The following is a 13,386-nucleotide window of genomic DNA, read 5'->3' on the forward strand; positions in this document are numbered from 1 at the left end:
ACCAGTGCATAATTTCTATTAGCATGATGGACCTCTTGGTGTTTTGATGAATAGGTAAGCTTGGGCTGAGGGAAAACAAAACACCCATCATTGTTGAACCCAGTGACAAGCTTAAAAAAAAATTAAAAACAAAAAAAGTAACATTACCCTATAGTATGATGTCCTCCTTTGTTGAATCATCAAGCTTTAAAAATAGCATTAACTGAATCCATGTACCGTGTTCTTAGTATTTTCGAAGCATTGGGCTGTTGTCATCTGTGGAATCAGTTATAGTTTTCTGAAGAAGAGAGGGCCGAATAACCAGTGGAGACATACAGGTAGCGCACTGATGACTACAAGAATATAGGACTGTGGAAGATGGACTACAGGAAGCACTTTCATACCACTATTACAGGTTGTAGTTATTTTGACCAAAGGCTGTGCAACCAAATATTGAGTCTGGGGTGTTAATAATTTACTTGGTACAATTTTTTTTAAGATTTATAAGGATATATTAAGTTATCAATAAAAGCAAAGGTTTTTTTAATATTAGCAATGATGTCAACATATGTGGAGACCAAATACTTTGGTCAATTTCCACCCCTTTTTTTTTTTTTTTTTTTTTTTTTTTAAAAAAAAAAAGAGAAAATTGCAAGATATTTGCAGAAGTGGAAATATATCAGTATATTTACCCACAACAGTATTCTTCTGATATTATTTTATAGCTAGGTCTGACGGGAGTTACCTAAGTAAATGTTTAGCCTATAATACAAAGCTTTGTCGCATCATCGCTTAAAATGATTTCTAACCTAAGTGATGGAACAGTAAATAAATACTCCAAGCAGCATTATTTACACTGTCAGTGAACCTAAATGATGTGACCAATAGTATCTATAACTTTATTCATATCCATCTATGATTCCGAATGTATTGAGATGTCATACTGTCAGTGACTAATGTACATGAGGTGAGAAGCAGTGATTTGACATGTTCAGTACTGTACATAATGATAAGAGTGTTGCCGTTCCACTGTTTCCAGAGCTCTATGTAGAGCCATAGCTTCTCTGTATGAAAAGTACACAGCGAGAGCTTTCCGATTGTCCCTCTCCCTGCTTCTATGGCCAGGAGCACTTTCTGTGCCTCAAAAGAAGAAAACCTAAGCTTTTACAGTCCTTTCCTCAGGGGGCAACTGAAGTTACTGAATTACTGAAAGGCTGCAGTTATTTTAAGCATTAGTAGAGAACTGTTTTTCTTAACTATGACAATGCATAACTCTTCGGACTAATAAGTATAGCAGCAGAGGAAATTTTAACAGCGCAATGTGTCTCAGTTCTACCTCGTTAACCTTAAATGTGCCTAATTTGATTCACATTATCTAAATATTTTTTTTCCAGGGTTCCATGGATTTGCCTTTTATGTGATTTTTCCTCTTTCCGCTTGAGCGTTATTCCATGATGTCTGAATAACAGGGTGTGAAACGCTTGTAGAAGTAGTATGTACTGTAACAGTGCTCCTTTTTGTGACATTAGTGCCTGAGCATCTGTCTCAAATCAGGGGGCTCTTTAACACTGTTAAATAATTCAACATATACAGTATGTATATGAAATGTGAAATTGAGTGGAGTCACAGCTCTGAGAGAATTTTGATGCGCTCGCAATGTTCCCACTACAAGCGGTAGCATCACAGCTGAAGGCGCACATGTGTCAGCGAAGCTCCAGATGAGCGTGGTGGGGTTGAGGCTCGCTCGCTGCTGATGCACGAATGTGTATAATACATACACATGTATAAACACTTTTGACCCTTTTCTGGTCGAAGGTATTTGTACGGATTTCAAAAGTAGCCTGTAAAGACGAAATGCAAACAGCTTGAAACTTACCTTACCAGTAGATGTCCAAAACAGCTTTTCTAGAAAAAGACTATTTGCAATTTTCAGTTTTAACAGTGGGACAGCAGCTAATGCCGGTGTCTCAAAGCTCCTTAGTTGTTGGCTCAGATGTAGGTTCGAATCCAGCTCAGAGACTGCAGACTTGGAGCGTTTGCTCCCGTGGCATTCCAGTTATAACGAAGGCAATAGTAAATCACATATCATATCAATCTCATTAGTAAATCACATGCCGCAGCCTCTCTTAGAGAGAAAACTATGTGGGTGCTTTATGTGTTTAAAAATATTTTTATTTTGCAACTGCTTGTGTAATGTGAGCTGGCAAAAGTGGCAGGTTTAAACTGACCGCTTGAAGAATAGCGTGTCTCTAACTGTATATCTGTCTGTTGGTGAAATGTACTTTTTGTGACTGAGTTGTATGTCGCTTTGGAGGAAAGCGTCTGCTAAATTAATAAATATATGTGTAAATGGGTGGTTGCTGTCTGTCAAATTTGACTCCATGGCACTTAGCCCGGTCCTGATACTGCACCATAAATGAAGAATAATAGTAAGGAACAGAATGCATGTTTTTGGTGCAATGCTAGCTGAAATGAGCTGATTTTTCATTAGTGGTTTTTATTTATTTATTTATTTTTTTATTTTTATTTATTTATTAAATTTTATTTATTGTTTGCATTACTGGGGGGTGCAGTGGTGCAGTGGGTTTGGTCGGGGCCTGCTCTCTGGTGGGCCTGGGGTTCGAGTACCGCTTGGGGTGCCTTGCGGCGGACTGGCGTCCCATCCTGGGTGTGTGTCCCCTCCCCCTCTAGCCTTGCGTCCTGTGTTGCCGGGTTAGGCTCCAGCTCACCACGACCCCACTCGGGACAAGCGGTTTCAGTCAGTGTGTGTGTGTGTGTGTGTGTGTGTGTGTGTGTGTGTGTATGCGCGCGCATTACTGTTTGCTTTATGATGTGGAACGGCCTGTTCAGTTAGTCTATGGTGGCATGACAGCTACATTAGTTATTGTTTCCTCTCTTTATTGGTACTAAGGGCTTCTCTGCAGCATCGTTCTCCCGGGCTGAAAGTGAGTCCTATTTTGGCCCGGCCTGAGACGGATTTGTTTTCCCATTTAGTTTGTTTAATTGCATATAATGTAATCAAATGTAATTTTCCATATTACATGTACATCCACTTCTAAATAACTGTTCTTATGTGTATTTTGTAACTGTCCAGAACTTGCACTGGGTTTAGTGAAGTGCATTAGCAGTCTTTCTCTTCATCAGCATTACCCTTACACTAGCTGCACAGTCTGTCTAAATCATTCAAAACTCTTACCTTATCAGTGCTGTTTGGGTCACTTTAACTGTCCACATAGATGCAGAAATTTAAACCAGTGTGCAGATTGATCAAGATGCCCAGCAGGCTGGGTCCTGTTGGAGATGTGAACAATGCCTGCGAGCAACAAAGGAGAAAAGGTGCACATGTGGCTCAGTTCCTCGCCCTCTGTGTCACAGCTGTGTTTCTGAAAGAGGTTTACAGCCACATCCATCTTACTATGTATTTCTTATCCCATTGAATGTGAGACACTGAGAATTCAAACTTTTTGGAAGGGGATGGATTGGAGGTCCAGTGTTAACCTAGCAAATCATACTCCCACACAGTAGTGTGTGTATTTATAATATGTAGATGTGTGGTGTATATATATATTTTCTTTAATTTAGAAATGTGTATATATATATTTTTTTCTTAGCTGGAGTATGAGAATGATTTTTGTTGGAGGTTTTGTTCATTTCTGTTGTGAATCATCTCAAAAATGAAGATGTAGTTAAAAAAAAAGAAAAAAAAGGGGGGGAATGTTGCAGTGATCGTGTGTCCTTTGCTGTGACATTGTTCTACATTTACATTTATTCATTTAGCAGATGCTTTTGTCCAAAGCGACGTACATCTCAGCAAAAGCGCAATTTATGCATTACATTAAGAGAAAGACATAGCTGCAGACATGAAATTCTCAAGCAAACCTAGTTTACCTACCACTTGCTGCACCAAGGTTCATCGTTCGAGTAGGTGCATAAAACTCAGGATTTGTCGATACACAAACAGGCCTATACAATGCCGGAGTATTGGCTGATAAAAGGCTTTATCTGGTGATACTCATGAAGTTACGGTGCATGAACATTTAGACCATGCGTGAGCTGGTGAGATCTTGGGCGAAATGGTTCCGGAAAAGGTGAGTTTTCAGACCCTTCTTGAACGTAGATGGAGTTTCTGCAGTTCTACATTTGAACCTACATTTGGCTGTCTCTCACTGACTTAGTTCTCATGCAGTAAACATAGATACACAGCAAATGAAGCGAATGATCAAATGTTGGTAACCAAATTACCGCACGCTCCCTATAAGATTAGTGTGCTTTATTAAATTTGCTAATTTCGTTATGTTTTGAGATGACCCATGTGTATTCATGTTCATTGGCCTGCTCTCTGCCTGGGATTGCTAATTCTGAGCAGACAGAGTGAATGGGCTGAGTTTCTGTGTTGCTCCCTTTTTTTTTTTTTTTTGTCTAAGGTTTAGATAGCTGTTGATATTTGCAATTATGGGTTTTGTTGTGCAAGCACAAATATTTGTTAATATAAGAATATTTGTGCTAACGTGAATATATGTGTCTAAACTACGTGCATATCTCTGTTGGAGAAGATACCGCTATCGCTGTGTATGGAGTAATAACCCCCTAGTTAAGTCCAACAAGTAAATGTCAGCTGGAAAAGCGGAGGCCGGCAGGTCTCCAGAGGCATCAAACCCTTCTGCTCAGAGGCGCTCTGCCAGTGCACCTCAGCACCTTCCAAACGGACACCAAGAGCTGTCGCGTCGCTGACCGTCCTCCCCATCTCGCAACTTTTGTACGCAAGCGCGCTCATTCCTTTCCGAGGCTGGAGCGCCAGCTCTTCCGCTGACCTAGTTCCTCTGCATTGTGCGTCATTAGCTGAAAGCTCAAAGCTGTATGAATTCATCTTTCAGATTGTGCATTCATTTAGCAAACAAAACCAGTGTTGTATGCCTGCAGCACTCCAGTCCTGCACTTGGAATCGAACCCCAGGACCAACATGTCAAGAGCCAGAACCAGCGTGTGGCCCCTGTCAATACCTGGCTACTTGAAGTGACTATTATTTTGATATTGCCAGGTCGCATTGTAGTTTAGTTTTTGTCAATCGAATAGTAGCACTGGAAGTTATGGGACAGCTGGTAGTATAGTGGTTAGAGCTACTCCCTTTGGAGCCAAAGGTCGCAGGTTTGTTTCCCGTCTCCGGCCGTAGTACTCTTGAGCAAGGTACTTGCCCTAAATCGCTCTGGTAAAAATTGCCCAGCTGTGTAAACGGGTAAATCATTGTAAGGTGTTTTGGAGAAAAGTGTCAGCTTTTCCAGTGCGTCGCTCAAGGGTACTACAGCAGGAGGTGGGGTTTGAACCTGGGTCTTCTGAGTAGAAGGCAACAGCTAATCACTACGCTACCTGCTGCCCCGTCGCCACTAAATAGCGGGAACGTAATTTTTTCGGGTTTTCTTCTCTTTACCTTAAACTCAGCTCAACATTCTGGAGATGGAGTGGGCTACTGTACCTAACACCACACCACAGCGTTATTGATGAAACAAGTCACTGGAAGTGGAGTTTGTGTCGCTGCGAACCACAGACATATGCCTCTTTGCTTTGCTTTCCTCCAACTCAGTGAGTCATTCTGGCACTGGAGCCATTTTAATCCTTTATAAGCCACGGCGGTGGTGAAAGGGCAGCTTTGCCACTCTGTATGCGCAACGGCACCTGCTGCCCGCTTCCAGAGCAACCTGCAGTTCATCTGAAGCAGATGCTTGCTGTTGTGTGGCTCTCTGTTGTACAGTCCTTCAGCTGAACACGCATGATACGTTCTCTTTGGTTCAGTTCTACAGCCCAGATGTTGGCAGTAGTTTGGGGTCACCATGAAAGTGCTAATGCCTTTGATTGTGACTTCAGCATACTCCTCCGTAGTGCTTTAATAAGATTACGGCCTTGTCATAGTGGGATGGCAACGAAGTGCACTTATCTTGCAAAATGGCTTCCTAAGGAGACAAGGACATATTGGCAAGCTACAGAAACTTTTGCTACCTGTTACTATATAGACACGCACACTGGCTGAAGCCGCTTGTCCCGAGCGGGGTTGCGGCGAGCCGGAGCCTAACCCGGCAACACGGGACGCAAGGCTGGGCGGGGAGGAGACACACCCAGGATGGGACGCCAGTCCGTCACAAGGCACCCCAAGTGGGACTTGAACCCCAGACCCGCCAGAGAGCGGGACCCGGCCAAACCCGCTGCGCCATCGCGCGCTCCCCCGTTACTGTACACGTTGAACCAATCTTGTGACGTGCCGCTTGCAAGTCGGTTACTTGAAAACAACATTTGGTGGAATGGTGAATCAGCCATACCGGAGTATTTTTTCCAGTGCCTCAACCACTGAGATACTTAGCGGCTGATGGCAACGTCCACTGTGGAACACTCACATGAAAGCCAGGTCCATTAAGACCATGGTTACTGTATGTCTTTCATCCATTCACACTATGTTTGTGTTTCTCTGTTATTGAAGTTGCCATGGTCTCTCCAGAATAAAATTTCACTCTGTTTGAGAACCCCGTAATTATATTACCACGTCCATCACTCTTCATACGGAAGCTATTAAACAGCTCACTTTGGAGGCAGAGTTATATCCACTAATTAGTTCTCACTAAAGACGTTTGAATTTGCTTAGAATTCCATATCACAAATGGAATTAATGCTGAGTCTTCTGAGTATAGCACTGTGAAACACCACTGCTAATGAGTTTTTTTTTTGTTGTTTTTAAGTATTTGATTTGTTTATAGAAAATGATGGTGTAAACAGGTTTCATCCAGCATACTAAGGTTTTATCTTCACTGGCCTGTTTACAGGCAATATCTACTGTAGACACAAAGCAGACAGGCGCACTGTACCAATAGATTAGCGTGTAAATTCATATTCTAATTAATGTCGTGATGGCTGAAATGGCATTGGAACCAAAGTGCTCACCCTTGTTTGTTTGTGACATCCACAGATGAAATAAGTGAAACCCAGTGATTAGTGTTAGTCTGTTTATTGGCAGGTTTACTCTGCTGCGCCCGTTTGGCCTAGTAAGGGCTGCATTTACAGCATCTCTCTGCCTGAAGTCTTCTCTGTGGTCTTGCTTGTAGCTGGATCTGGATGGTGGTAGCAGGCTGTCCCGCTGTTGTCTTGGGTTCCATCAACATATGCAAAAGAAGAAGAGAGTGCTGTCAGACAGAAATGCAATATACAGTACCATTCAAAAGTCTGAGTCCTCCTGGGTAGCCTGGTTAATACTTTATGGGACCAACTGTACAGAAGCGTGAAAGTAAAGGAACCCACAAATGCCCTGAAGAGATGGGAAGCCATGGTGTGGCATCTGATTTACTCAAACTCAAGCTCAAACTTTTTATCAACTGAATATGTTGGCGGGTGGGACTCATTTCCAGCAAGTGCACTTAGACCTTTGACTGATGCTGTAGATTCCTGGCATTGCCAGTCAAAACATGATACAGATGGGAATCTTCAATCCTGTCACGGGTATTTTTTGCTAGGCATTTGAATGCCATCTTCCTGAAGGACATAATGCTTTGTCAGCGTCAGTAGTGCCAGTCTTTGGAATGAATTTTATTTTTCAACTCTGGCCAGGTGCCAGAAACACAGTCTGTACTCCAAGTTCTGTCGGTATTGCCTCTTAAGAGTGTGGAGAAGTTCCTTCGGAGCCTTCAGACTCTTACAGAAATATAGGCATCTAGTACAAAAAGCATTTTTTTCATCTGTATGCTACTGCTTTATTTCATCATGGTCATCTGAGGTGCAATTGGTGATGCTGGCAATCCAGGAATTTTGAGAATACAGTATTTGTAGCTTTCAGCTGAAGCACTACTTCAAAATGATGTTCACGTTTTGTGAAAATGATGCAATAACAATATGTCAAACGGTGCCATATACACATCAGATTGAGGAAAAAATGATGCAGTAACAAAGATCTGGGAAAGTTTTAGTACTGAAAAATGAAAGGACTTTCCAGGTAAAAACTGAAAAGTATTAAAAGTTAAATGAGAATGAAATGTCAGGTTTGCGAAAAAATTATTTAATGAGTTGTTTTGTTAAATCCTTTTACATAATAATATTCACATTTACACAGTAGTGTTCTTTAATAAAGGGGGGAGCATGGTGGTGCAGCAGGTTTGGGCAGTGCCCGCTGTGTGGCAGGTCTGGGGTTCGAGCCCTGCTTGGGGTGCCTTGCAAAAGACTGGCATCCCGCCTGGGTGTGTCCCCTCCCCCTTCGGCCTTGCTCCCTGTGTTGCTGGGTTAGGTTCTGGCTCACCGCAGCCCCACTCGGGATAAGCAGTTGTAGACGTTGGTTGGTTAGTTGTTCTTTAATGACCTCACAATAAACATGTTTTAAAATTCTCTTAATAGTAAGATATACTGTAAGTAGAGTGCCATACAAAAAACAAAATTCTTTTGGTTTTCCCCAGTGTAAACTGGGTTTGCATTTAAGGCATAGTGTGTAATAATGACATTGCTGTACATAACTGGACCCAGTGATTTAACAAAGGTTATTGCCAGGTGTAATATCATGGGATGTTGTGAACATCTGAGTAGATAGATACTTGCGTAGTGTTTCCTTCCGGTGAAGCATGTATACAGCTTTTGCATTCTGCATCCAAACTGTGGATCATGGGTCCTTCCTTAGAAGCGAAAAAATTGCTTCACTTCGGCATTTCTATACGGTATAATTTAGCATGGCTGTGTAAAAATATCAATTGGTTTATCCTTCTCCTCTTTTTGTAGGATTGAAAAAACGCACCAGGAAGGCCTTTGGGATACGGAAGAAAGAAAAAGACACCGATTCCACGTAAGACCATGATATATTTGCATGCATCTTTGTTTCATGCTGAAAAAGTAATGAAAACTTAAAGCACAGCCCTCAGCTGTTATCAGAACACTCTATAATCATTAGCAGCATCTATCCTGGTGTGTGAATTGGTCAGTTGCAATATGTTTACATTTACATACTTAGCAGACGCTTTTCTCTAAAGCAATTTCCAATGAACTCCATGTAGTGTTATGAGCCCACACACCTTGTTCAGCAAGGTGACTTACACTGCTAGATACACTACTTACACTGGGTCACTCATCCATACATCATTGCAACACACACTTTCTGTGTCACTCACACACACAGAGACTTACAGGTTTAACTTACAGGTTCCACAGCGGTTGGAAAATACAATACATTCCCTTTGTTTTTCTGTACCACACATTGCTAACAACCAGCCACGGCAGAGACTCTTAACATTTTACATGTTCTTTTGAAAAAACACCTAAAAAAAAAACTTCTGATTTGCGAAGACCATTAGACCATGATCAAAATCAGTTATATTTACTTCTTTAGTAATTTCCCATCCTGCTGTCAGTGCTCTAAAATCGATAACTCACCTGAATGAGAATTTTACGCAATATAAAGATGTTTATTTGTTTCATAGTATTTGCATATAAATATTTATTGTTTTTACTGAAATGTAACTGGATATTTTGTCCATTTGGTTTGCATTGGGTAGATGTGGGATGATGGGTAATGAGAATGTGTTGTGAGAAAATTGTATAAGTATTCAGCAGTTACACTGTGAGCCAGAGGGGTATACTTCTCAACAAAATGATCCTGCCTCCTTTTCTGCTTTTCAGAGGATCGCCGGACAGAGATGGAAGCGTAAGTGTCGCATGTGCGCACACAGTACTGTAAAGTAGGTAATGGCCTCATCTTGCGTGAGATTCACCTGTATATGGTCACTTCACAACATCTCCCACACGTCTGAAATACCTTTGCAGCTAGGAAATTTTGTGTACATTAAATGGGTGACCTTAATATAAATAGAAGACTAGCAATTGTTGGAAGAAACATTTTTGATTGTTAATTCTGTTTATTTCATCATTTTATGTTTTTTGCAATCAATCATCTCAGGATTTGATTGCAAAATCACTCTGTTTCTGTGTACATTACATGACTTCATGGCATAAACCTGTTCTGTAAGTAGTAGTGCACACATTGAATGTGATAAAGTGGATAATCACATTGTCTTTTCATCTTCTGTGTTGTGGATCTTCACCTACCAGGAACCTCAGGAAACTGAATCGGTACTAAAATGATTTGAGTTACACCTGCAATATGGTAGCTATACCACTGCCTGCAAGGGCTGTAGTGTCCCATTAGTTACCCTTTTTTAGTTAGTACCTAACTAAGGTAGATTGTTCTTAGCATACTTTGGAGTAGGTTTGCATTGTTGTCAATGTTGGTTACTATGGCTTATTTTTTGTTCAGCTGCAGAAAAAGAGTAATGGGGCTCCAAATGGATTTTATGGAGAAATTGATTGGGAGCGATATGTAAGTTGCAAGTTCTCCTTCTAGTCTGACTCTGTAGTGCACAAAGTATATAAGGTCTTGCACAACTACTCACTAACTTATTAACTGCTTGTCCAGGTTAGGACTGTGGTGGTCTAGAGCCTATCCCAGAAGTACATGGCCCTAGGCTAGTCAGGATACACCCTGGATGGGCTTCTAAGGCCTCGCAGCCTGTACAACCAATACATAGAAATATTCCTAGCTGTGTCTTTGTCTTATTTATTCAGTATTCTTTTTTTTTTTTTTTTTTTTTTTTTTTTTTTTTTTTTTTTACATGCTGCATGTACTGAAATATAATGATATACAGCCATATAAATGCAGTCAAGTTTCTTTTAATAGTTTATGAATATGCTTATAATTACTCTCAGTACTCTTTTGTGCTACTTTAAATTTAGGAAGGGTATTCTTATTCCAACCAACATTAATCTGTGATATGGATTGTTGAAGCACAGTTAATGTGTCCTATACTACTGTTTTTGTCTGCACACATTATTTCCGTAGCTGCCTGTAGAATTTATAGGAAATACAAATGTGATTGCAACAGATACAGCTTTCAGGAGATCAGGAGTGAGGTGGATCTGACAAAGTTGTGTTTAGATCCTTCTTGAATACTCAAAAAGGTTCAGCAGTTCTGAGGCCAAGAAGAAACTCTCCATTGCTTAAAGATGAGTGTTTATTGATTCTTTGTGTGTGCATAATAATGGATTTTTTCCTTTTTTGCAGAACTCCCCGGAGGTGGATGAAGAGGGATACAGTATTAGACCTGAAGAGCTTGGTGATATCCTTAGTGATGTGTGCAGTAGGAACAGAAATATATAACCTGTATAAATAGTTTGCTTCAGCTTTATTTTTTCTTCAAAATTTGGTTGCATTTTTTATATCTTGAAGAAATATATACTTTGGAACCAAACCAGCACAACCTGTACTGAGCTGCAGCAAGAGCCTTGAGACCATAGAACCAAAGCCTTGGGAGTCTTGAACGTGAGTAAATTATCATCATAGAAGTTTTTGCTGATGAAAACAGCTGGAAAGGCTTGAGGGATTCATGAATGTTTCCCATAAAACACTCCTTCTTGAGTTAGAAGATCATTTGGGCTTCATAGGGCATTGGACTATTTACTATAGTCATTGACCGGTAAGTGTGTTTGCTGAGGAAATACACTGCTAACCAAATGTTAGGGAGTTAAGGTTTAATCGGTGGTCCTTCTGTTGCACAGTTAGGATTCTTAAGTGAAAATTTGTTTGTATGAATAGTTGAAATACATAATTGGAACTTTTTCCAAACTGTGAAAATTTCACATAAGGACTTTGTCCTTAACTAAGATCCACATTCCCCAAAAGCCAAAAGCCACTTTTTCTCATCAAGTGAGTCAGAAGAAGAGGAGGAACACCGGAAAAAGTTCAAAATCAAGATCAAACCTTTGCCTAAAGACAACGCGAACTTTACAGCACCCTCAGTAGATGAGCTCAAAGCCTCCATAGGCAACATAGCACTTTCTCCTTCCCCACTGGTGAGTCCAGCTAACATTTCCTGTGCTTTTTCTTCTATGTAGACATTGTAACAGGTAGGCTCTACACACTCATATTACCATTTTACTCTGATTAGTTTTCATAATGATTGCTATATTCGTATTAGACGCAATATGGGATGTTCTGGCATTGTTGTTACTGTATGCTCTACGCAGCCCTGTTAAGTTTTGCATTTGTTTCCAGTTGTGCTTCCTTTTTAAAATATTATTGGCCTCAAGACCTGTTCTTCCTTTTGCAGGCTCGAACTTTAACATAAACCAGATGTCACTTCATATCGATCAGTTAGCTGTTGTTTTTGCCTAGCTGTGAGTCACGAAACTTATGTATCTGTGCTGGGGAGGATATGGCGGAGATGGGCTGTGCTGAGAAAGGAAATGGGGCAAAAGGGGTGTTCGTGATTGACTTCACGTTGGATGGGTTTGAAGCGGTGTGGAGGATAATGGGACTTCAGGCCTGGGGGATTGACTCTCAGACTTATAGGACATAATTGCAGCTGTCTGGTCCAGTGAACATCCCACTATGTGAACCAAAATAGAAAGATTAATGGCAGAGATTGGGTTTACACTGGTTCTGCACTGCACATATTTTGCTTGCTTTGTAACATCATGCTGATTTCTCCATTTATGCATTCGAGTCCCTCCCTTTAGGTGCTGCATTCTCACCTTCCACGCAATGCCACACCCTCACTACGCACCTGCTCTTCTCCATGCCACCCCCCTCACTCAGCTCAGCTGCCTCACATTACCATCTCACAAGCACTGTTATTTTATTTCCAGCTACCTTACTCCATCTTGCTAGCTGTTCAACTCTAAGACACATTTCAAATCGCTGGAAACTTAACACAAAAATTGGTGGCACACAATGTAGTTAAAAAAAAAAAAAAAAAAAAAAAAAATCTGCATAAATTTTAGTTGTTTTTGTACTTTTCTGTACACTGCCTTTTTTCATTGGCAGTTTTTAAAGTGTTGTATTAGGAAAGGAACCTCTTTGCCTGCTATTGCATCAGGTTTCCTAAAATACCTGATTTTAAAGAATGTGAGCTCTTGTAAGGATTGTGCATATTAATTCAGCCTACTGGAACTGAGCTTCCTCTTTCTGGCCTCACTATGTTGTGCCCATGGCCAGGGATTAAAAAGTGTAGTAAATTGATACCTGATATTAGTGATTTCTCAAAGTGGCTTGATTACCTCTTCGTAAGAGTGGCTGGCATTTTTTATGTTTCTTCATGTTTGTTAGCCGATACAAAAAGTATTTTTTTAAAATTCTCAGGCATTGTAACTTCTGGCATCCATTGTATGAATTATACATGAGTCACATGTCTGATCTGTTCCACATTAATGTGCCCTTGCTGAAGGTAACCATGGTGATGGATTGACCAGTAAATCTCTGGAAGTACGAGAGCAAAGGGTAACAAGTTTCTTATATGAGCAACAATGGGTTTTCACCGTAGTGAAAGGCTTTTATTAGCTAAATTGCTTGTTCAGTTGTTGCAGAGAATACAAAACAAACAGCAAACAAATATAACCTACTGC

At 40.7% G+C, this 13,386-nt stretch overlaps 1 protein-coding gene across 1 annotated transcript in view; it reads left to right on the forward strand.

Annotated features, from left to right (window-relative positions):
* sgip1a (SH3GL interacting endocytic adaptor 1a) overlaps nt 1–13,386 on the forward strand; it is a 54,482-nt gene that overhangs the window by 22,323 nt on the left and 18,773 nt on the right. Inside the window, exons 4-8 of the mRNA XM_018754136.2 lie at nt 8,716–8,779; nt 9,610–9,634; nt 10,244–10,306; nt 11,048–11,102; nt 11,654–11,835. Coding sequence (XP_018609652.1) covers nt 8,716–8,779; nt 9,610–9,634; nt 10,244–10,306; nt 11,048–11,102; nt 11,654–11,835 — 389 coding nt within the window. The remainder of the gene's footprint in view (nt 1–8,715; nt 8,780–9,609; nt 9,635–10,243; nt 10,307–11,047; nt 11,103–11,653; nt 11,836–13,386) is intronic.

This window comes from Scleropages formosus, chromosome 9, assembly GCF_900964775.1.
Source record: "Scleropages formosus chromosome 9, fSclFor1.1, whole genome shotgun sequence".
Classification (NCBI taxonomy): domain Eukaryota; kingdom Metazoa; phylum Chordata; class Actinopteri; order Osteoglossiformes; family Osteoglossidae; genus Scleropages; species Scleropages formosus.